Raw genomic sequence first — 25,887 nt, 5'->3', positions numbered from 1 at the left:
GATTAAAAAAAATGAAGTTACAGTCGGGGTGCTCATTTCCGACACAGACATTGATGGACTGAACTAAAACCAATGCAGATTTGTGTTCATAGATGGGAACCAATGCAGAATCAGAATCAGGTTTAATATCACGAACATATGTCACGATATTTGTTAACTTAGCACAGCAGTGCAATGCAATCCACAGTTCATCCTGCAAGTTACTAATTCTCAAAGGTGAGGCATTATTGTCCAGTTTTTCTATCTCTACAGATCCCACTCACCTCTCTATACAAAATAAATTCCTTTTCTGTACAGTTTAATGGCTCCACATAAATGCTGCATCTTTAGCTAGCCTTTATCATTTGATAATGCTGAAAAATTCCAATATCAGGGATGCACCTATATTACAGATATCACCTGTAGTGATGGTTGATTTTGTTTTTGAATGGAGCCTTGATGAACAAATGGTAGTACTTGCATTTTGTCTGTATGATGTAGAGTTTATTAGATTTTTGGCCTCTAAGGCTTGCAAAACAAAATAAATCACAGGTCTCAAAGACAAAAGACATATAGTTGATCCAATTATTGTAGCCAATATAGATCATACCAAATTAATGGTACAAACATAAATCACAAAAGTTGGAGCAGAATTAATTTAAGAAATACCATGATCCATCTTATTTTCTATTTTTTGATTCTGAAAACAACGAGAGACATTTAACAAGATACAAACACAAAATGCTGGTGGAACGCAGCAGGCCAGGCAGCATCTATAGGGAGAAGCACTGTTGACTCTTCGGGCTGAGACCCTTCGTCAGGACTAACCGAAAGGAAAGATAGCAAGATATTTGAAAGTAGGAGGGGGAGGGGAAAATGCGAAATCATAGGAGAAGACCAGAGGGGATGGGGTGAAGCTGAGAGCTGGAAAGGTGATTGGCAAAAGGGATACAGAGCTGGAGAAGGGAAAGGATCATGGGACGGGAGGCCTCAGGAGAAAGAAAGGAGGTGGGGGGGGGGGAGTACCAGAGGGAGATGGAGAACAGGCAGAGTGATGGGAAAAGAAAGAGAGAGAAAAAAAGAGTGGGGGGAAAACTAAATATATCAGGGATGGGGTAAGAAGGGGAGGAGGGGCTTCATCTTGACAGTAGAGGAGGCCATGGATAGACATATCAGAATGGGAATGGGACATAGAATTAAAATGTGTGGCCACTGGGAGATCCTGCTTTCTCTGGCGGACAGAGCGTAGGTGTTCAGCGAAATGGTCTCCCAGTCTGCGTCGGGTCTCACCAATATATAAAAGGCCACACTGGGAGCACCGGACGCAGTATACCACACCAGCCGACTCACAGGTGAGGTGTCGCCTCACCTGGAAGGACTGTCTGGGGCCCTAAATGGTGGTGAGGGGGGGAAGTGTAAGGGCAGGTGTAGCACTTGTTCCGCTTACAAGGGTAAGTGCCAGGAGGGAGATCGGTGGGAAGGGATGGGGTGGATGAATGGACAAGGGAGTCGTGTAGGGAGCGATCCCTGCGGAAAGCAGAAAGGGGGGGGAGGGAAAGATGTGCTTGGTAGTGGGATCCCGTTGGAGGTAGCGGAAGTTACGGAGAATTATACGTTGGACCCGGAGGCTGGTGGGGCGGTAGGTGAGGACAAGGGGAACCCTATCCCGAGTGGGGTGGTGGGCGGATGAGGTGAGGGCAGACGTGTGGGAAATGGGAGAGATGCGAGAGCAGAGTTGATGGTGGAAGAAGGGAAGCCCCTTTGTTTAAAAAAGGAAGACATCTTCGTCCTGGAATGAAAAGCCTCTTCCTGAGAGCAGATGCGGCGGAGGAATTGTGAGAAGGGGATAGCATTTTTGCAAGAGACAGGGTGGGAAGAGGAATAGTCCAGGTAGCTGTGAGAGTCTGTAGGCTTATAGTAGATATCAGTAGGTAAGCCGTCGCCAGATATGGAGACAGAAAGATCAAGAAAGGGGAGGGAGGTGTCAGAAATGGACTAGGTAAATTTGAGGGCAGGGTGAAAGTTGGAGGCAAAGTTAATGAAGTCAATGAGCTCAGCATGCGTGCGGGAGGCAGCAACAAGATATAGCTATTTAACAATCACAGCTGACCATTATTTTAGTGGTTCCTTAATGAAAGCAGATGATAGCTGTGAAGGATCTAGAGTGAACTAAAGGTCTTTGACCTGAAACATTAAATCTGTTTCTCTTTGTTCAGATGCAAATTGACCTGATGAGTATTTTCAGCATTTACTGCTTTTATTTTAAAATTTTAGAACCTTCTGTTTTAATTTTCAGGCACCTGGTAAAGCTGTATTTTTCATTTTAATGATGTTCAGCTGCAGTGGCAGTAACACTGACAAGAAGTTAGTAAAAGACAAGAGAGCATTTGCCCCTTAAGATTTAGCCCTCAGGGCAAAGCTGTCCCCTGAAATAAGTGAGGCAAGATGAACTGTCCAAGAATGCAAGAGATTTGTGCATTCACCAAAGAGCTCTCCCTTCTTTCTGTGCTTGCTGAGTCCTGTCAGTGTTCTTTACACTGCAGTTGAGTACCACTACATTCCAAAGCATTTGAAAAACAAAGCAAAACTGTAGAGGTTATAAATCAGAAGCAAAGGCAGATATTGCAGAAGTTGCTTACCAGCTCAGGCTGCCTACAGTATGTGGAGAAAGAAAAAATGTTAATGTTTCAAGTAAAGAGTATAAGAATTTAAAAGCTGAGAAGTCTTCCACACTGGAGCACCACCTGGAGTTTTCGTCTCTTTATTTAGGGAGGAATATTCTTGCATTAGAGGCAATTCAGAAATGGTTCACTAGGTTATGTCTGAGATTAAATGATTCCCTTCTAAGAAAAGGTTGATCATGTTTTCATTGGAAATTAGAAGCACGAGAGGTGAAATGATCTTATTAAGATAAGTGAGATTCTGAGGATTTTCTTGACAGGATAGTTGCCGAGAGGACACTTCACCTCATGGGGAAATCTAAAACCAAGGACTTACCTAATATAGGATCAACCATTAAAGATGAAGACAGGGAGGAATATCTGTCCTAGAGAATTTTGAAGTTTGTGTCATTGAATATATTCAAAGCTGGGATTCATTCCCCTGTAGTCTAGAAATCTAACATTGTGTAGAAAATGGGCTGAAGAGAAGATCTGATTTGTTAGGATGTTATTGAATGGTTCCTATTTTCTCTGAGCCTATTTGGCTTGATGTTCCCTCTTACTTGAATGGAGACCATTTATAACCATCCTGGTGCCGTAGTAAGTAGCAAACAGATAAGCCATCATTGTCTAGAATTATTTTGATGCTGGGACAGAGAATAAGTGTGAACTTGATGGCCATGTAAGAAATCCAGGCATGAGCAGATCACTGGAGTTCTGTGCATCAGAATTGACAAAATAATTACCATTGATCCCAACTTCTTAAAGGAATAGAGTGTTATTCCTGGAACAATGTCTGCAGCAATAGTTTCTCCTTGGCATAAGTCTTTAGTATTCTCAGTTACATCTGCACTGCCTCTGCCATCTGCAGATCTAGCTCCTGCAGCACACCCAAACAAAATACTCTTTGTATGGAAGTTTCTAGAATGAAATTCTGGTGCCCCTACCCTAAGCTATTGTGGTTAGTAGGAACAATTTTCAATATTCAGCGTCTACAACATTCAGAACCAACTCTTCTACAATAGATAACACAGGTCTGATTAAAAAAAAAATTTGAGTGGCCCTTTAAATCATGCAGCTGCTTTAGTAAAGAACATTATGTCAACTCGGTTCTCCCGTGACTGACTAACAGCAAATGCATTTTTGAAGAACTTGACGAAGTTTCATACGGTAGTGTTCCAGACAAGCAATGCATGAGAAAATGATGTCATTTGCATATCCTATTAGAAAATAGTCATTTATGCTGGTGAGATGTACAAAGGGAAGAGCCTGATAGAATTACCACAGTGGTGTGATTGAGACAGAATAATATTATCACATTCCCCTCTGGAAAACAAAGCTGCTTTTACACCTAATATCACACAATGCAAGATAATTTCTAAGCAATAATTTAAAACAAAAGAAAAATGATAATCTTGTTCCTATTTTAGCAAAAGTTAAAATTCTACATAAATAGTAAATTTTTTTTGCAATAAGTTCCAAAAGTAATCCATACCTGTAAATTGTATCCCAGATTGAGTCTGGCTTTCACACATTTAGGATTTAAATGAAGTGCTCGAACAAAATCTTTCTGTGCTTGCTTTATTCCAGCTGGATGACCAGAATCCATATATACATTTCCACGTCCATAATATGCATCCACAAAAAATGGATCCAAATTCACAGCTTGGTTGAAATAGTTTACAGCTTCTTCAAAATAATGGATTCTTCAAACAGATTACATATAAATTGTTCATTCTTTTGCAATGTGGCTTATTTTATCACTATACAAAAGTATGATCATTGCTAGAATTAGGCTGTTTAAATAGAAGTAGTATGCTGTAGATCTTTATTCCTTACATCAGAAGAGCAAATCTGTTAAACTTTTCTACCTTCAGTTTGTTATGCTATGTCCCAGTAGGACTGCATATTTTCATACACATTGATTTGATTAAGGTGGTTTTACGTCTGGAAAGTTCTTTGAAACTCTGTCACTGATTCTGGATTTTTCGAGGACCAATACACAATAATTCTGTGATTTGTTGGTTACAAAATGCCTTGAATGGGAGCCAAAGATTTTTCCCCTTTAAAGTACATTAAAATATAAAACTGCTGATACAAAAAATGAAAACTGGTTTAACAGTTATGGATAAAAAAAACTAGTCAGAAGGATTCTAAGGATAGATTAGAAAAACATTCATTTCTTTCTTTTTTGGGTTCTTGCTGCACAACATCCTACCAAGGGATCTAGTTCTCTTTTTTTAAACCACTATTTAGGTTGTAAGAAAGATAGTTGAAGTTAATAGTGGAAACAATAGTCCAGAAAATCATAATTGATTTTTATTATAATATTATAATATTAAAAAGTTGCAGAGAACTGGATAAATTAAAAGGAATGTGGGAACCATGAATCCAACAAAATGGGAAGGGAGCACAGCAAATATCACCTGATGTGCTACAGTGGTGCTTGAAAGTTTGTGAACCCTGTAGAATTTTCTCTACTCCTGCATAAATATGACCTAAAATGGGATCAGATCTTGCATGCAAGTCCTAAAACCAGATAAAGAGAACCCCAATTAAATAAATAACACAAAAAACATAATATTTTTCATTTATTTATTGAGAAAAATGATTCAATATTACATACATTTGTTGGAAAAAGTATGTGAACCTCTGGGGTAATGCCTTCTACAAAAGCTATTTGGAGTCAGGTGTTTAATCAATGAGATGAGATTGGAGGTATGCCCTATAAAAAAGGCACATAAAGTCAAGTGACTGGCAGAGCCTGCTCTTCTCAAGTGTAGGGATGCATGAAGCTGGAAAAAAGCTACAAAAGCATTTCTAAAGAACTGAGTGTTCATCAATCCACAGTGAGAGAAATTGTCTACAAATGCAGTAAACTCAGTACTGTTGCCACTCCCCTAGGAGTGGGCATCCTGCAAAGATCACACCAAGAGCACAACATGCAATGCTGAAGGTGATGAAAAAGAACAGAAGGGTAACAGCAAAAGAACTGCAGAAATCTCTAGAACTTGCTAAAGTTTCTGTCCATGTGTTCACTATAAGAAAAACACTGAACAAGAATGGTGTTCATTGAAGGACACCATGGAGGAAACCACTGCTCTCCAAACTAAAAATTGCTACACATCTCTAGTTTGCAAAACGTCACCTGAATGTTTCACAATACTTCTGGGACAATGTCCTGTGGACAGTTGAGACACAAATTTTTTTTTGTAGAAATGCACATTGCTGTTTGGAGGAAAAAGTGTGAAGCATGGTGGAAGGAGCATCATGGTTTGAGGCTGCTTTGTTGCCTCAGGGCCTGGACGGCTTGCAATCGTTGAGGAAACAATAAATTCAAAACTGTAGCAAAACATTTTACAGCAGAATGTCAGGGTAGCAGTCCATCACTTGAAGCTTAATAGAAGCTGGATAATATAGTAAGACAACGATCCAAAAGACAAGTAAATCAACAACAGAATGGTTTAAAAAGAAGAAAATTTGTGTTTTGGAATGGTCAAGTAAAAAGTCCTGACCTTAATCCTATAGAAATGTTGTGGAAGGACCTGAAGCAAGCAGTTCATGCAAGGAAGCCCACCAACATCCCAGAGTTGAAGCAGTTCTGTAAGGAGGAATGGCTTAAAGTTCCTCCAAGGTGATGTGTAGGACTGATCAACAGTTAACAGAAATGTTTGGTTGAAGTTATTATGTTTCAAGGGGTTCACACCAGTTACTGAAAGCAAAGACACATTTTTTTCCAACAAGATATACTTTTTTCAACAAATACATGTAATATTGGATCATTTTTCTCAATAAATAAATGAACAAGTATAATGTTTTTGGAGTCATTTATTTAACCATATAACCATATAACAATTACAGCATGGAAACAGGCCATCTCGGCCCTTCTAGTCCATGCCGAACGCTTACTCTCACCTAATCTCACTGGCCCGCACTCAGCCTAAAGCCCTCCATTCCTCTCCTGTCCAGATATCTATCCAATTTTACTTTAAATGACAATACCGAACCTGCCTCTACCACTTCTACTGGAAGCTCGTTCCACACAGCTACCACTCTGAGTAAAGAAATTCCCCCTCATGTTACCCTTAAACTTTTGCCCCCTAACTCTCAACTAATGTCCTCTTGTTTGAATCTCCCATACTCTCAATGGAAAAAGCCTATCCACGTCAACTCTATCTATCCCCCTCATAATTTTAAATACCTCTATCAAGTCCCCCCTCAACCTTCTACGCTCCAAAGAATAAAGACCTATAACTGGATTCTCTTTTTCTAATTTTAGGACATGTGAAGAACTGATCACATCTTAGGTCATAACTATACAGAAATAGAGAAAATTCTATAGGGTTCACAAAGTTTCTAGCACCACTGTAGATGCTGAACCATTGGGAAGAAATATTATTGGAGCTTCATTTATCCTCTCCCAATTCCATGAGAAATTTTAAATTGTTTCATATTACAATTTTATACAGTAAGGTATTTCTCATCTGTTTGCAAACTGAAAATAGAACTTTCAAAGGTTTCTATAAAAACCTCAAGAAGATTGCATAAGCAGCTGCTTACAGTAACACTTATTGTAACTTACTTATGATAGCAGATTGCTACTGCATGATGAATGAGAGGATTTTTAGGATCTTCTACAATTGCTGCTTTAAAATCCTACAAATAAAAATATCTTTAGTCAAATAATTAATCTTATGGGAAGATGAGTTAATAATTCAGTTTCAGATTATTTAATTTCCCAGATTGTTTACTGAATGCTAATTGTCTGTCCTCTTACCGCACTTACCGTAAAAGGGATCCCAAATACCTGTAGATATTGGAAATCTAAAGTGACAAAAGCAATGCGTGTTAGGCAACATCAGTGTTAAAGATGGTTAACTGACAATGGTCTTGACCTGAAATTTTATCTCATTGTCTCTTTTCACAGATGCTGGCTGACTTGCTGACTGCTTGCAGTGTTTACCTGTTGTCAAAACTCTCAAAGAGATGAAGATTACAAACACTTAAGAGATTCAGAAACTATTTGAAAGGTTAATGTACTGTTAAAATTGTTATTCCAAAACTTTAAAATTAGGAAAAGGTTAAATAAATACATGTTTAAATAAAAAGAGCTCATTCTTCCCACCTTGCTTCTTAAATTCAATTATTCTATCCTTGAAATACTTAAGTGAGGTGGAGTCAAGTGGTTCTAGGAAAGCTAAAATTACATGTTAGAAGTACCTTGATGAATAAGTGCTATTTGCACTCAGTGTCCAAACTTTTACTTTTAATAGGTAATACTTCATGTGGCAGCAGTTAGCTAAATTGTATTTGCCCAATTTAGTTGCCACGGTGTGGCTGGGAAATTTACCACACATTTGGATTGCTGCTTGCATTATTACTGTGCTGAAATAGTTTAGTTATGGACAAGGCTCATTCTGCAATGCAAGCTTTCGGCTGAAATATCGTGCTATGTTCAATCTCTTTGGAGCTACTTTTCCATGTTAAAATTTCTCGGATTGACTTAGTGCCCAGCATCCATACCATTCACAATATATTTTCCCCTTAAAGGTACAAACTGACATTAAGATAGAGAGATAGATACTTTATTGATCCCAAAGGAAATTACAGTGTCACAGTAACATTACAAGTTCACAGATGTACAAATATTAGAAGTAAGAAAGAATAAAAAAAAGTTACCTCAAGCAGTCTAAAAGAAGGGGCTCATAGCTTCCCTGGCTATAGTTTGACACATTATAGCGCCTAATGGCCAAGGATAAATAAGAATTACCTCATACAGTGTTCTTTGGTGCAGTACAATTGTCTTAGTCTATTACTAAAAGTGTTCCCTTGTTCAGCCAAGATGGCATGTATAGTGTGAGAAACATTGTCCAGAATTGCCAGGATTTTCCACAGGGTCCTTTATTCTACCACAGCCTCCAGTGTGTCCAGTTGACTGTAGGAAAACTGCAGGGGATCGAGGGCTGATCTGACTAGTGGTCAGAGGTGAACCAGGACCAGCCTCTCAAGGATCTTCATAATGTGTGAGGTCAGGGCCACTGGACGGTAGTTATTCTAGACTTTTGGTCAGCCCTTCTTGGGTACTGGGACCACGCATGATGTTTTCCACACAGTCAGGACCTATTCCAGGCTGAGATTCCGATTGAAAATGCTCTGGAGAACTCCTTCAGGACTTTGGGGTTCACACCATCTGGTCCTTATGCTTTGCTGGGTCCAAGTTTCCCCAGAGCCCTTCTCACCTGCTCAGTTATGAAGGTGAATCGATGATGATTGGGAAGTTGGTGGAAGGTGGAGGCTGGGGGAGATTGGGACGATAGCAGTTGATATGTGGAGGTATGGATGGTAGGCTGGGTAAGGAAGGGATATAGACAGTGGTAGCCTGCGTTGTTCATCTGCGTGTTGAACAGAGAAGGGAGGCGGGGAGACGTTGGTGCTAAGGGAGCATTGGGTGTCTCGACACCTAGTCTGATTTGCTGAGGGTGGTGTGAACAGGAGGGCAATTATCAAACCTATTTAAGACTTGATTTATCTCATTAACCCAAGTTATGGCTGCATTCTGAGGCTCTACAACTAGGTTGATTGAAGCCAGTGATGTTCTTCAAACCTCTCCACACCTCCCAGGTGCTACTCTGCCCAAGCTTGTTCTACAGTTCTCTCCTGTTTTCCTCTTTAGCCACCTTGATACGGGGGCGGGAGTGGGGGGCTACAGTACAGGACCGAAAGAAGCTGCAGAGGGTTGTAAATTTAGTCAGCTCCATCTTGGGTACTAGCCTACAAAGTACCAATGACATCTTCAAGGAGCGATGTCTCAGAAAGGCAGCATCCATAATTAAGGACCTCCAGTACCCAGGGCATGCCCTTTTCTCACTGTTACCATTAGGTAGGATGTACAGAAGCCTGAAGGCACACACTCAGCGATTCAGGAACAGCTTCTTCCCATCTGCCATCTGATTCCTAAATGGACATTGAACCCTTGAACACTACCTCACTTTTTTTAATATATAGTATTTCTGTTTTTTGCACAATTTTTAATCTATTCAATATATGTATACTGTATTAAGTATACTGAAACAGATTTACTTATTTTTTTCTTCTATATTATGTATTGCTTGAACTGCTGCTGCTAAGTTAACAAATTTCATGTCACACACTGGTGATGATAAACCTGATTCTGATTCTGATTGATCTCCTTTAGCTCCCTCTGCACATTTCAATTCCTCCCTGTCTCCTAATCTAAAGGCTCTCTTTTTGTGGTTAAGAAGAGCATTCATATGAATGCTGACCCATGGTTTGTTGTTAGGGAAGCAGCCAACAGTCCTTGATGGTATTACAGTGTCCACACAGAAGTTGATATAGCCAGTGATGCAATCAGTAAGTCCGTTAATGTCTCCTCATATGGTTTACAAAGCACATTCCAGTCAGTAACCTCAAAGCAGCCCTTCAAGGCCGCGATGGTCTCTGGAGACCATTTCTGTACTGCCTTGGTGATAACTAGCTGTTGCAGTACTTTGGGCTTATATGAGGGCATGAAGCGAACCAGGTTGTGATCTGACCTTCCAGTGGGGGGGGAGAGCTGTAGAGTTGTATGCATCTTTAACATTTGCATACAAGAGATCCAGTGTTTTATTTTCTCTTATATGACACTTGACAAACTAATCAAAGGTGGGTAGGGTTGTCGAGAAAGAAACATGGTTGAAGACTCCTGATACTGCAATGAACGCATTGGGGTGTTGAGTCTGGAGTCTCGCGATGGTAGTGTGTATGACATCACACACAGTATCAGCACTGAGGCGGGAAGGGGACATGTAGATAACGAGCAATATGGCGTGGCTGAACTCATGCAGTAGACAAAGCGGGCACAAACTCACAGCAAGCAGTTCGATGTCTGGACTGTAGATTCATTCTTTCACAGAAATGTGACTGGGATTACACCATCTGTTGTTCACAAGCACAGCAAGCCCACCTCCATTCCTCTTACCATACTGTAGATTAACTCTGACTGCTCGTATCGTTGAAAACCCATTCACAGTAGTGTTGGGATCCAGGATTTGCTTGTGTAATCATGTCTTGGTGAAACACATAACATCACACTCCCGATATTCATTCTGTGTCCTCATGAGTATTAAGACGTACAAACAAGCTGGATGAACTCAGCAGGTCGGGCAGCATCCATTGAAATGAGCAGTCAATGTTTCAGGCCAAGACCCTTCATCAGGACTGAAGAAGGAGGGGGCAGGGGCCCTATAAAGAAGGTAGGGGGAGGGTGGAAGGTGCCAGGTGAAAAGCCAATCAGAGGAAAGATCAAGGGGTGGGGGAGGAGAAGCAGGGAGGGGATAGGCCAGAGAGGTGAAGAAGGAATGTAAGGGGAAAGCACTGTGGGTAGTAGAAGAAGGCAGAATCATGAGAGAGGTGATAGGCAGCAAGAAGAGGAGGCAGAGTGAAAGTGCCACCATCTCTATAATATCTCTTCTCAGCCTCCTTTGGTCTACAAACACTCATCATTGAAACCATTCTACCAAATCTTTTTTTTTAATACCCAAAATTTTACAATATTTTTCTCTTTTCTTTGGTGTACTGACCTGTGATGCATTGTAGTAATCTTCCATTCTCAAATATAGGAGACCACGATTAATTAGTACTTTCAAATTCAATTTCTTTCTGCTCCCAAGAAGCTGCACTATTCCATAGTCCTTTAGTGCCTAAAAAAAGTACATTATTTAGAGTACACGTTTACAATGAAAATATGGATATGAATTATAGCTACAGATATAGGCATTTTTGAATAGAGTCTGTGAGTATTTCAATTATACCTATCAATGAATATTCATGTAGTGTATTTAATATTTCAGCAATATTGGAGATATATTGTAAATATATTATTTGGTTAAGCATTCTTGTTTGTTTATATAATTCATTACAGGTTATATATAGGAAGTATGTAAATGACATTCATCATTATGCCACCAGGCCATATGTGAGCACCTCACTAAAGAAAAGCAAAGTAAAAACAAAGTGGACCGATTTCCCGATTCCCATGGTTTTCTTTTGATTTGTTTCTGGAGTTAAAAAATGTAAATATGGCAACGTGAAAGTCTTAAAATGAATCCCAGCCAACTACCTTTCTTTGAAAGGAGGGAGAGACATTAGAGTTTAAAACAAAAAGTGCAGCATATTTTTTTTCTTCAAAAGAATTCATGTTTTAAAAAAAGCATAAAATGTATGAAATTCATGGTTTCATAAACAGTGAGTCCCCAGTGATAACAATACATTTTTAAAAAAACAGAAATAGCTGGAAACATCTAAAAGATAGACACATTTCAATGCACAACATATAACTAGATAATGTATACTGAACAAATTGTGCAGTATTTTGAAGCAAATAAATTAGCCAATGAAAAATGAATGTCAGTGTTGCTGAGTGCACCAGGTAGAAAAACATGGAGTTTGCTTAGAAGTTTAACTGCTCCAACCAAACCAGCAAAAGGAGCTTTGCTGATAACATCAATGAAATGCAGGAACATTTAGACTGAAACTATTGTTGATTGCAGAATGTTTCAGGTTTCATAAATGGAATCAAAACAAAGGGGTATCTATTTCAGCTTATGTGGCTAAATTGAAGAAATTGTCCAATCATGGTTAGATCAGTGATAGGCTTAATGATGCACAGGAAGATCGTTTAGTTTGTGGAATTTACAAGAAAGCATTCAAAAATGGCTCCTAACTGAACAATTCACATTTAAAAGAACATTTGAAATCACTGTATCAATGGAAACAACAGCATGAGATGAAATTGAATTGCAGTCAGGAATGATAGTGCATAAATGAATTGTAACATCTAAACAGAAACCTGTCTGGCCAAACAAATTGGGTGACATTTGTGGCAGGGGCTCACGTACACCAGACCAATGCAGATTTAAAGGCAAAACTTGCGGAAGATGCCACAAAGTAGGACACATAAAAGGGCCTGTCAGGCAGACAAAAATAAATGGACTGCACAGGGAAGATAAAAGTAGAACAATCACATTGGAGCTTCAAAGAGAGCATTAATCTGCATGCTGCTGCTCTGATAATGATGAGAGTGACATAGGACTGGCTAGCCTTGAGATTTTCAATCAGAAAACTAACAAGAGACAAGCAATATGGCTTACATCAGAAGTGAAAGGCAAATTAATTAAAATGAAATTAGACACAGGCTCGGCTGTTTCAGTTATTGCACAGCATTTCAAAGATACTGAAGATCTCCTGCTAAGAACTTATACAGTACTGGAGAAAAGATAACTCCTGTGGGAATGACATTTGTAACAGTGAAATACAATAACCAACAAGCCATATTCGGCTCGTATGTGGTAAAAACAGCATTGTGGGGCCGTGATTGGCTGAGACACCTAAAACTTGATTGGCATTGGAAAACTCAAACGCATCAAGGGTAACATAGTGTTATGTAAAAATGCCACACCCAAGTTTTACAACAAAGTCCCTCCAGTTCCTTATGCCTTACATGATAAAGTAGCTAGTGAGCTAGGCTGCATGGAGGCTGAATGAATTCTTTCCAAGGTTGAGTGGAGCCCATGGGTAACACCAGAAGACCCAGTAGCCAAGAAGGATGGGTCTATCAGGATCTGAGGTGATTTTAAAGTCACCATCAACCGAGTACTGAAAGTAGAATAATACTCTCTGCCCAGGATTGAGGATATCTTTGGAAACCTTTCTGGAGGGAAGCACTTCAGCAAAGTGGGCTTAGAGGGAGATGAAACAGAAGTCCAAAGTGTCTCTCGCCATAAACACTTACAAAGGGCTTTATCACTATAATGGGCTTATTTTTTGGAGTATCATCTATACCTGCACTCTGGAAAAGCTGTGGACAAGGTGCTGCAAGGCTGCCCAGGCACTCAGTATTACCTGGATGAAATCACTGCTACCCAAGAGATGACAAGGAACACCTCAAACATCTCAAGACAGTGTTAAAAAGAAAAAAGATTATGGGCTCAGAGAAAATGCAACAAGTGTGAATTCTTTTGATCAAGCATCACTTACTACGGTCACAGCATTCCATAAGTGTGGGGATGCCCTAAGGCCAAAGGATGTGCCACAGTTATTGTATAGGTGCAGCCATGTCACATGTTATGTGATGGAAATGAACCATTATTTCCAACACTCAAGCTCTTCCATCACATTCCCAACCCCAGCATAGAAGAATTGCGCACAGGTTGACAGAGAAGCCTTGAGTCTGGTTTGGGGTGTAAAATGTTTCAACCAGTACTTGTGTGGGAGAAAGTTTACCCTCATTACTGACTATCAACCACTAGTGTCCATTTTCAATCCACACAAGTGTCTCCTACTAACAGCAGCAGCAACACTAATGCAGAGATAGACTCTGTTTCTTGGAGAACACAATCACAAGATCGAATTCAAGAGGACAACTAATCATAGAAATGCTGATGGATTGTCTTATTTACCCTTGGAAAAGGAAATACTTGAAACAATTACAAAAGAAGATGATCTTCTTGAAGTATTCTCCCTAATGCAAATCAAAAGTCTCCCTATTATGGCAGAGATAATCCAAAGTGAAACTAGAAAAGACCCCACACTGTCTCTGGTCTACTTGGCAACCCAAAATGGCTGGAATATGCAGCAGAAATTCCAGTTCCTCAATTTTTACCAGTGCCAGGATGAACTTGCCCTTGATGGGTGTTTCTTTATGTGGGGATTAAGAGTTGTTGTACCATCCAAGCTGAGAGCTGAAATATTGGAGGAGCTACATGTCAGTCATCTAGGTGTCATCAAAATGAAAGCATTGGCTTGAAGCTGTCTTGTGGACTGGGATTGATCAACAGATCAAACAGCTTGCCATGCACCGTTTGGGATGCTAACACATACAGAAGGTGCCAAAAACAGTGCTTTTCTACCCCTGGGAATGACCTGCATTGCCCTGGCAGAGGATTCATGTGGATTTTGCCAAACCATTCATTTCACGGTAGAATTCGATAAAGTTACAAAGAGGCCAGAAGTGTTCCGAACAGCCTCACACACTGTTGATATGTCTTGAAGCCTCTTCTCAATGTCTGGTGTTCTAGAACATTTAGTCAGTGACAATGGACCACAATTTGTTGTGGAACAGTTTCAATCATTTCTGAAAATGAAGGGAATAAGACATATTACATCTGCACTGTACCACCCAGCTACAAATGGCTTGGCGGAAAGGTTTGTCCAGAGTCTAAGGAATGTATTGTGAGCAATGTCAGCAGAACAAAATACACTAACACTGAATTAGAAGCTCACCAATTTCCTCCTCACATATCACAATGCAGCACACTCCACAACCAATAACTCATCAGCTATTCTGTTCCTGGGTCCTTCCTTGCATTCACGCTTGGATATCGCCAAACCCAATCTCAGAAGGAGTATGCAGGACAAGCAACTGGGACAAATTCAGGGCTCCTCAAACAAGGAGATTCGATGTTTCACTCCTGTACAAGCACTCTTGGTGAGGGACTACAGAGATGATCAAAAGTGGATACTTGGAAAGATTAAGGACAAAACTGGACCACCCTCCTACACAGTGGAGATTGCATCTGATGTCATCTGGATATGGCAAATCGATCAGTCGAGAAGAGCAGAGTTAATTGTTAGAGAAAAAAGGCATCCAGAACTGTCAGAACCACTTCCTGTAGTCCCAAAGTCAACTCCTACAACTACATGAAGTGCGTGAATGGCATAAGTCATATGTGAGTGCCTCACTAAAAAAAGGAAATTAAAAACTAAGTAAACTGTTACCCGGCTCCCATGTTTTTCTTTCAATTGGTTTCTGGGGTTACAAAACATAATTCACTTAAGTTTTTATTTCTGAAAAAGTAATTACAAAATTAAAATAGTGAAATGGACAGTGCCACCTTTCCTGGGGTATTGCTTTAATGGTGCTTGGTCAAGGTAATTGTACAGTTTCTGTTGTGCTGTCACTTTTTGTCAGTGTATTTAAATTTTCTACACTAAGCCTGTTTTCCAATGTGTACACTCAAACAAATCAATATTTTTGTCTATTATTGTAATAAAATACCCTGAACATTCTCTAAAGATCTACAAGGAAGTTAAATACCCCATTCAAACCATTCTTCCTCTAGTATATTTTCTAATCTCCACAGAATGGTTTCCTCTATCCATTTCTATTGTAAGGTGTTGAAATCTATCCTTGATTTAATGGTGGAACCTGGCACATTGACAACTCACCAGCAATCCAGAATAGAAGCGAAATCTGATATAAAAATAGCAATGCCTTTCATAAGTGATAGCACCTTAAAGAGTGATAACAGGATGAGATCTTGTGTAAGCAATTGAATTGGCGGATCACATTAGAAGGTTTGTCTTACCAGTGGAGAGATATGCACATTTTAAATATAATAACAGTAGTAATACTTCCATTCTTCTCAACAATCCCTATTAATCATTATTTACATTAGTAAAGTGTTTGATGGGCACATTATAGTACTGTATTTTGTTTCTGACATTTACTGTATCTGCTTACATTCAGCATTTAATATATGATCTTTCTGTCAGCCATGTTGTCAATTAGTAAGCCACCTAGAGCCCGGACAAACAGTTCTGCAATGAAATGTTTAGGTTAAGTCACATTTTAAAATCTAAATCTAAGGGATAGTCCACAGCAGATGCCATCTCATTGGCTCTTCACTCAACCCTGGAGCATCTGGATAGCAAAGGTGCATATATCAGGATGCTCTTTATTGACTACAGCTCAGCATTCAATACCATCATCCCCTCAGAACAAATCAATAGGTTCCTACACCTTGTCCTCAATACCTCCTTATGCAATTGGATCCACGATTTCTTAGCTTGCAAACAGGTGCACCACAAGGCTGTGTGCTTAGCCTCTGCTCTACTCACTCCAATTGGTATATTCAAGTTTGCTAATGATGCCACTGTCATAGGCTGAATCAAAGGAAGTGATGAAACAGCATATACGTAGGAGGGGGTGAAAATATGACTAAGTGGTACCATAGCAACAACCTCTTACACAAATTTAGCAAGACCAAGGAGCTAATTATTGACTTTAGGAGAAGGAAACCAGAGGTCCATGAGTCAGTCCTCATTGGAGAATTCAGCAACTTTAAGTTCCTTGGTGTTATTATTTCAGATAATCTGTCCTAAGCCCAGCACGTATGTGCAATTACCAAGAAAGAACAGCAGTGCCTCAACATCCTTAGGAGTTTGTGGAAATTTCTCATGACATTTAAAACTTTGACAAACTTCTATAGATGTGTAATGGAGAGTATATTGACTGGCGGCATCATAGCCTGGTATGGAAACACCAGTGCCCTTGAATGGAAGAGCTTTAAAAAGTCGTGGATACAGCCCAGTCCATCATGGGTTACACCCTCCCCACCACTGAGTACATCTACAAACACTGTCACAGGAAAGCAGCATCCATCTTCAGGAACCCCTGCCACCGAGGCTCTGCTGTTTTCTCATTGGTGCCATCAGAAAGAAGGTACATGAACCTCAAGAATCACACCACCAAGTTCGGGAACAGTTACTATCCATCAACCATCAGGCTCTTGAACAAAAGTGAGTAACTTCACTGAGCTTCATTTATTCTATCATTGAAATGTTCCTACAATCAATGGGCTCACTTTCAAGGATTTTCATCTCATGTTCTCAATATTCATTGCTTACTTATTTATTATTATTATTATTATTATTATTATTTGTTTCTTTTTATATTTGCACAGTTTGTTGCCTATTGCACACTGGTTGAACACTCAAGTTGATGTGGTCTTTCATTGATCCTATTATGGTTATCTCCTATAGATTTATTGAGTATACCCGCAAGAAAATGAATCCCAGGGTTGTATATGGCAATATATATGTAATTTGATAACAAATTTAATTTGAAATGTGAACTTTGGATAGCATCAGGATTAGCATAAAATAATTAGAAGCAGCTTTGTACAATGATTCTGCTAAATAATCATTATCAAACACCACTGAAAAAAAATCTTTTGAATATTACTACATTCTCAGCTAAGGGTACAGTAGAGGCCAAACAAGGAAGTGACCAGGCATGTCTCCAATATTTTTAATAAGAATCCAGTTACTCCTATGAGAAAAGCATGCTCATTTGTATACTGAGGAAAGATGAGATCAAGCATAGCTCTGGTGTTCTCAAATTAATTGTTAGGCTTACGCAACCAAGCCCTACTGGGAAGTATGGAAAGTGGCTAACATCAACAGAAATGCATTGCAATATACAGCAGGGCAGAAATAGGCTAACGTCAATTATACCAGAACTTTTTGCAAAGACTTGTTTCTTAACAACATTAATTTTTAGTTTTTAATAGGAGAAACAATGCAGGACACTTGGAACTTTGAATAAATATAGGTTGTACTTCAGAGTTTAAATTTGTAATTCATTCAGCCTCATGAAGTTCTGTTTGCCTTTTCTATATTTACCTTTTGAAGATCGTTTGCTTGCTGATAACAAACAGCTCTGTTAAAGTAACCCAAGATGCAGGTCTCATTAATGTTTATTGCTGTAGTCAGGTCATTAATTGCCAAGTGATATACCTGCAGTGAAAAGTAAATGTGCATTAACAAATGCTAAGCAAAATGTTTACTGGAAATATTGGATGAGAAGAAAGCAGTGTTCCTTTCTGCACAGAAAATAACACATTAATCACTAATCAAAACTGAATAGAGAGACAGAATTCAATATGCAGAGATTTGATAATGATGCATTGTATTATTTTGTTCAGGCCTTATAGGAATGACATTTTATGTTCATTTTTTTGCAAAGGTTGACAAGAACTCTTTCCAATTTGTTAATGGGGACTTCCTCGCATCTACAATGCATGGCATTCTCTGCATAGGATGCAAATATTCATATTAGAAGTAGGGATAAGACAATTGGTACCTTGAACCTGCTGCACCATTAAATAAATCAGATTGTGGATGATTCCACTGCAACCTCAACTCTGCATCTCCATCTGCCACTGGTCTTGTTTTGTCCACTTGCCTCTACCTTAAAAATATTCAGAGACTATGCTGGTGTTTGAGCAAAACTTAATGTGGATCCCTGCAGGCCTGCACTCCTGACGATTCTACTTGCTAAAATCCATTCACTAGAAAATTACCTGCATCTGCATTTGAACCATTTTTCTGACAGAAACATGGCTCCAGACATCACTCCAGACTCAGCCATTCAGCTAGAAGGCCTAAACTCCTTTTGGAGGGACATAAGCTGTTCCTGAACCATTGAGTATGTGTCTTCAGCCTCCTATACCTCATCCTTGAGAAGAAGGCATGTCCTGAGTGATGGGGTTCCAAAAATGAAGGATGTCACCTTTTTGAGGCATTGCCATTTGAAGGTGTCCTGGATGCTGGGGAGACTAGAACCCATGATGGAGCTGGTTGAGTTTACAACCTTCTGAAGCTTTTTCCAATTCTGTGCATGGCCCATCCATACCAGATGGTGATGCAACCAGTTAGAATTCTCTCCACGGTACATCAGTAGAAATTTGCGATTATCTTCGTTGACATACCAATTCTCGTCAAACTCCTAATGAAATATAGCCTCAGCTATGCCTTCTTTGTAATTGCTTCAATATGCTGGGTCCAGCATAGCATCTCTGAGATATTGACACCCAGGAACCTGAAACTGCTCACCCTTTCTACTGCTAATCCTTCTATAAGGACTAGTGTGTGTTCCCAAAATGTCCCATTCCAGAGATCCACAATTCCTTGGTCTTACTGATGTTGAGTTCAAGATTGTTGTTGCAACAGAACTCAGCCAGCTCAGGCAGAATTTCAGATGGTGACGAGGAGGCAGACAGGAGCAAATATTCTGCCAACAGATGGTGTTTGAGCTGTGCCTAGCCACATAGTGGAGGATGTAGAGAGAGTAGAACAGTGGGTTAAGCACACATCCTTGAGATGTGTCAGTGTTAATTGTCAGATGCTATTTTCAATCCACATAGACTGTGGGCCCCCCCCACCCCCCAGCGAGGAAGTCAAAGATCCAGTTGCAGAAGGAGGTATAGACGTCCAGGTTTTGGAGCTTGTTGATTAGGACTGAGGGTACCAATGTTTGTGGAGCCTACAAGGCTGCCTCCTGCTCTCACCTCGGATATTCAGTCCACATAGGGAGAAAATAACTACAGCTGTGAAGATCCCTGCTGCACCTGATGATCCTGTGATTTCTGTCTCAGAAACTGATGTTAGGCTGTCTTTAAAGAGAATGAGCCCCTGCAAGGTAGAAGGTCCCGGTGGAATACCTGGTAAGGCTCTGAAAACCTGGGCCAACCAACTGGCAGGAGTATTCAAGGACATTTTCAACCTCTCACTGCTACGGGTGGAAGTTCCCACTTGCTTCAAAAAGGCAACAATTATATCAGTGCCTAAGAAGAATAATGTGGGCTGCCTTAATGACTATCGCCCGGTAGCACTCACATCTACAGTGATGCAATCCTTTGAGAGGTTGGTCATGACTAGACTGAACTCCTGCCACAGCAAGGACCTGAACCCATTGCAATTCACCTTTCACCACAATAGGTCAACGGCAGATGCAATCTCAATGGTTCTCCACGTGGCTTAGACCACCTGGACAACACAAACACCTATGTCAGGATGCTGTTCTGACATAGCTCAGCGATTAATACAATCATTTCCACAATCCTGATTGAGAAGTTGCAGAACCTGGCCTCTGTACCTTCCACTGCAATTGGATCCTTGACTTCTTAACTGGAAGGCCACAATCTGTGTGGATTGGGGATAACATCTCTTTCTCACTGACGGTCAACACTGGTGCATCTCAGGGGTGTGTGCTATTTTCTATATACCCATGACTGTGTGGCTAGGCATAGCTCAAATACCATCTATAAATTTCCTGATGATACAACTACTGTTGGTAGAATCTCAGGTGGTGATGAGAGGGCATAGAGGAGTGAGATATGCCAACTAGTGGAATGGTGTTGCAGCAACAACCTGGCACTCAACATCAGTAAGATGAAAGAGCTGATTGTGGACTTCAGGAAGGGTAAGACGAAGGAACACATACCATGGGTTACAACAGAAATTGACAGGATGCAGAGCTGGGCAGAAAAGTGGCAGATGAAGTTCAATCTGGAAAAATGTGAAGTGATACACTTTGGAAGGTTGAACTTGAAGGCAAAGTACAAAGTTAGTGACAAGATTCTTAGCAGTGTGGAGGAACAGAGAGATCTTGGGTTCCAAGCTTTCTGATCCCACAAAGTAGCAGCACAAGATGATAGGGTAGTTAAGTAAGGTGTACGGTGTGTTGGCCTTCATTGGTTGGAAGACTGAGTTCAAGAGCTATGTGGTAATGTTGAAGCTCTATAAAACTCTGGTTAGACTACACTTGGAGTATCAAGGGTGTGAAAGCTTTAGAGCAGTGGTTCCCAATGTGGGGCGTACGCCCCACAGGGGGGTAATTTGATTTTTAAGGGGGGCAATTCGAGAATGAGTTATTAACAGTGAATTTTTTCTAGTAAGTCTGTGTGAGTATGAGTGTGTGTGCGAGTTAATACATATGTGTATATACAGTATGCATACATAAAAATACTTGTGTGTATGTACATGTGTAATTGCGTATGTACTGTATATATAGTGTATCACCATCATTACAACCATCAAATGGCTTTTATAATTAAATTAATGAATTGACTGATGTAGGAAGGAACGAATGAACAAGTCCAAACGCGTAAGAAACTCGTACGAGGTCGCGCCAATGCTGCTTTTTGCAGTAGCTTTCGGTTCTTGGTGGTGTGAAGGTGCGTACATTGCGTCATCTCTTTTAAACGATGTATCTGTCTTTGTGTGCTGTAGAAACAAATCGGCATTGTTTTATTTATTTATTATTATTATTATTATTATTTTAATATCACTTAATGTTCTTTTTTTTACAATTCCTTAGTAATTTCTTCCTCAGAACTTTAACAGTCCTTTGGTTCTTTTATTTTTCTCTTTCATGAATGCCATGTTCTTTGGATGCTTGTTTAAACCAAGTTAATGGTCTTTTAGGCTTCCTCCAGGTGAATAGGAGTTCACTTTTTGAATAATAAGAATTATATATCACCACAGGGGGCATCAGGATTTTAGAGGTGATTAGGTGGGGTATGGCCAAAAAAAGGTTGGGAACCACTGCTTTAGAGAGTGCAGAGGAGATTTACCGGGATGTTTCCTGGATTAAAGAACGTGTCTTATGAGGAACAGTTAAGTGAGCTAGGGCTTTTTGGAGCAAAGTAAATGGGGAATATTGTGTTATTGCTGGCAACTGATGCTGAGGGTTAAGATTAGCAATGATCTTACTAAACAGCAGAAAAGACAGAAGAGATAAATGGTCTTTTTCTGCTACTGTTTATTATGTATGAATGAATGAATACTGTAATGATGGGTGGGCATGGAAGAATGCTCAAATGGGTATCAGAGAGACTTGGATAGGCAAGTTAAGAACCATGCCTGCAAGAGGTACATCTTTAGTGAATGCAGGTCATGCAGATACTCCAGCAGCATGAGCAATTATTCCTGGCAGCATATTGCCAGGCAAATGTCTGTACGGGCATAAATGTAATATCTGATTCCTATACTTTGAGGAAGCTGGTAATGAATGTTCTGACTGTGCCAGAAGAAAAGATAGATGAAATCCCTTCTTGGGCATGGAGCTTCAGCGGTCTCACTATTGAAGTAATGAGCAGCAAACAGTGAGATCTGGCAAAGGTCCTGAGCCAGAAAATTTTAACAGTAAAATCACAAACAATAGAAAATCTGCAGATGCTGGCAATCCAAGCAACACACACAAAATGCTGGAGGAGCTCAGTAGGCCAGGCAGCATCTATGGAAAAGAGTACAGTGAACTATACTCTTTTCCTTAGATGCTACCTGGCCTGCTAAGTTCCTCCAGCATTTTGTGTGTGTTGCTTAAGTTAATAGTAAACTTTATTTTGGCGTCTGTGGACAAATAGTCAAGGCACTTAAATTTTTTTTCATATGCTGGCGGTATGATGTTTATTTTTAGAAGCTTTTTGTATGATGCATGGCTCCAGGGTTGAACACCTAATGGGTTCTTTTTTTTCCCTCACCTTTTTCTTGCTTTAGTATGGTTTTTTTTTCTTTTCGTTTCTTTTTTTTGTGTCACCATATTTTTCAATTCTTAATATTGTTTTTTTTCTTTTGAGACATTGTAAGTGTTACTTCGATGTACTCTTGTTGTTTTGGATGATGATATAATAATAATAATAATAATAATAATAATAATAATAATAATAATAATAATAATAAAAAAGATTTGATAAAAAAAAGAAAAGGCACTTGAAGACAGGGCAAAAAATGCAGTTTGATATTTGGCTCTTGAATTATTTCAGGGAAAACAAGTTAAATAAAGCCTTGTTACTCAACAAGTAAATAGTAACTGTATGTTTTTCAGACCAGAGGAATTATGGGTCCTGTTGACCTCATTTGGCAGCCTTGCACTGGGAATAAAAATGCCAGGGAGATTGAAAATCCCAATTTAAAGTTTAAGAAACAAATTTTCCAAAGGTTGCTATGACACACAGAAATGTGTGTAAAATTGTTCTTTTCTTCAGTACCACTACATCATTGTTTCTGGAGTTACATGGATAAATTTCTAGTTCAATCTATTTTGTTATAGTGATGAACAATAACTATTGGCATAGATGCCAAAGTTAATTTCTCTGTTCCTCTTCATATTGGATCTGTGCATGTTTCCTTTGTTGTAAGATGCTTTATGCCACCATTTTGATCAAGGGCTTTATCTAGTTAGAGATACAGCAGGGTAACAGGCCCTTCTGTCCCAATTATACCTTCGCCACTGAATTATACCCATGTATAATTAATACCATATATCAATTAACATGCTGACCCAAACATCTTTGGAAAGTGGAAGGAAACTGGAGCACCCAGAAGTCATGGGAAGGATGTGCAAATTCCATACAAACAGCAGCTGAATTGAACCCAGGTTGCTGGTGCTGTAATAATCTTTGTTTAACATATTTGACAATGCATTTCCTTTCACACCACTTCCTTCACATTACAGCCCAGAATGATAAACTTGAGTTATTGGACTGTGTACTGAATCTGCAATCTTCTAACTCAGGTGAGAATGCCACCAATTGTTACCAACAAAATCTATTTTAACAGCAAATGTGAAAAATTGATAGTTCATTCGAACCTTGCACTGTGTGAATATTGTGTATTTCAAATTTGCACAATTAAGTAAATGATGAGGTTGTAGGATCACAGAAATAATCCTTAAACAGGAACAAGTAAATCCAAGTAACTATTAGCAAATCAGTGGCCAGTCATAGCCTCAAATATAAAGTTAACAATGGCTTTCAAGCTTTTGTGAATTAAGAAAATAAACATTACTTAGTAGAAGTAATGCTGTATTTATTATAATGATAAAAGCCTTTTCTGTGTGGGGAGGTATTTTGTTTGTGATAATCTGTTTGAACATATAAGGGCACTTGTACCCTTAAATAGATGAATAAACTGGAGATGCAGAAGTAACCTAAACTTTGTTTCCCCTATGCTGTGACATCAGGTATCTTTTTATTACTGGACATTTTAAACCCCACTATAACTCCACATCATTGATTCCCTTAATAGCCAATGCTTCCAATCTTTATCCTCGTCTTAGGGGAACCAGATTTCTACACATTATTCCAGGTTTGTGTACAACTGAAGCAATATTTTTTCACTCTTTGCACACATTCTCTTTCTCTTTTCTCTTGCTGAGTCTGGTGTTAAATTTCAGTGATTCATGTACACAAAGAACCAGGTCTCTCTGAACATTGGTGCCTTTTAACCTTGTACTATTTTAAATTTTACTTCACCTTTTTCATTCTCTCTGCCAAAATTTATGACCTCAACTTTTTCCACATTATATTCTACGTGCGTTGCCTTTGACATTCATTAATTTATTTTGCTTTCTGTCCCAAAGCCTCCCTGCATTCTCCTCACATTCCTGTCACCTAATTTTGTATTATCAGCACTACCGGATAAATCACACTTAATCCCCCAATTCCACAATGCTGAAGTAGATTTTAAACAACCAAGATGCTAGTTCAGGTTTCTGAAATCCCACCAGTCAAATTTCCCAGCCTGGAAATGACCCATTTATTTCTACCCATTGTTTTCTATTTGTTAACTAATCCTCAGTCAATGCTGGTATGTTAACTCCAATATTATGGGCTCTTATTTTGTTTAAGGCTATCTTGTGTGGTTCCTTATCAAAGAATTTCCAAAATAAAAAGAACACCAATATTTTTGAATAGTATCAAAAAAAAGGTTTGCCTTTGAAAAACAGTTGACAAGGAAAGAAGAAACAAGGGAGAATGGAGCTGAGTAGAAGTGAGCAAGAGGGGGAGAAGATAGGATAGAGAGACTTGGTTAAACAGCAAGAGGACAGAATGAAAGAAAAAAGAGGGAGAATGAGAGAGTAAGAGAAGTAACTGAAAAGCGGGTAGTAAGTCAAAGCAGTATCCAACTTTAACTCAAAGAAGCCAAGATCTTTGGTCATTTTAGAAGTCATTTCTGGACAGCTGTAAGTTTTGAGAGGCTCAATCGTTGTGTTCCAAGCTCTTGAAAAAATAGCCAAGCAATCTCAGAATTAGGTTTATTATCACCGTCTAATTTACAAAGTAAATAAATAGTGCAAAAACCAGAAGAAATAATGAGGTAGTGTTGATAGGCTCATCAGCTGTTCAGATTTATTTTGCAGCATTAGATTCCAGATTAAAAACCCAGTTAAAAGTATAGGCAATCTGTAAGACATGAAATATATGCAAACTTTCATGTTAGTGCATGAAACTACAACCCTGGTGTTGTAGTTGGAAAGACTGAAAAATGGAGAGGTATATTGTACAGAAAAACCACCCACACTGAGAAATGGTGATATTAGGTGATGACCACCAGAGATATCAGTGCTAAGAATAACTTCCCAAGAACTTTAAAATATTGCACAGAGAATTCCCTAACCTTGTTCATTTGGTCAAGGTTAAGATGAACTCCAATTTGTATACGCATAAGCATATGAAGATGTGTACATACACATATTTTTTTATACCATGGCAGCTATATTCCTGTCAACACTTTGACAATCACCATTGTGTTTCTCTTGCATGATAAAGCTGACAGCTGTGTGTCAGGAGGAGCAGGTGTTCCAAACTATCAGCTTGAATGCCTTTAAACCCACAATCCATGC

General features: G+C 39.3%; 1 protein-coding gene across 1 annotated transcript in view; it reads right to left on the bottom strand.

Moving 5' to 3' along the window:
* ttc6 (tetratricopeptide repeat domain 6) overlaps positions 1–25,887 on the bottom strand; it is a 273,996-nt gene that overhangs the window by 40,157 nt on the left and 207,952 nt on the right. Inside the window, exons 25-28 of the mRNA XM_073038984.1 lie at positions 18,102–18,215; positions 11,219–11,338; positions 7,222–7,295; positions 4,135–4,345 (exon numbers count right to left, since the gene is read on the bottom strand). Of these exons, the coding sequence (XP_072895085.1) occupies positions 4,135–4,345; positions 7,222–7,295; positions 11,219–11,338; positions 18,102–18,215 (519 nt within the window). The remainder of the gene's footprint in view (positions 1–4,134; positions 4,346–7,221; positions 7,296–11,218; positions 11,339–18,101; positions 18,216–25,887) is intronic.

Source organism: Hemitrygon akajei, chromosome 3 (assembly GCF_048418815.1).
Source record: "Hemitrygon akajei chromosome 3, sHemAka1.3, whole genome shotgun sequence".
Taxonomy (NCBI): Eukaryota; Metazoa; Chordata; class Chondrichthyes; order Myliobatiformes; family Dasyatidae; genus Hemitrygon; species Hemitrygon akajei.
This window is presented reverse-complemented; position numbering and strand designations above follow the sequence as displayed.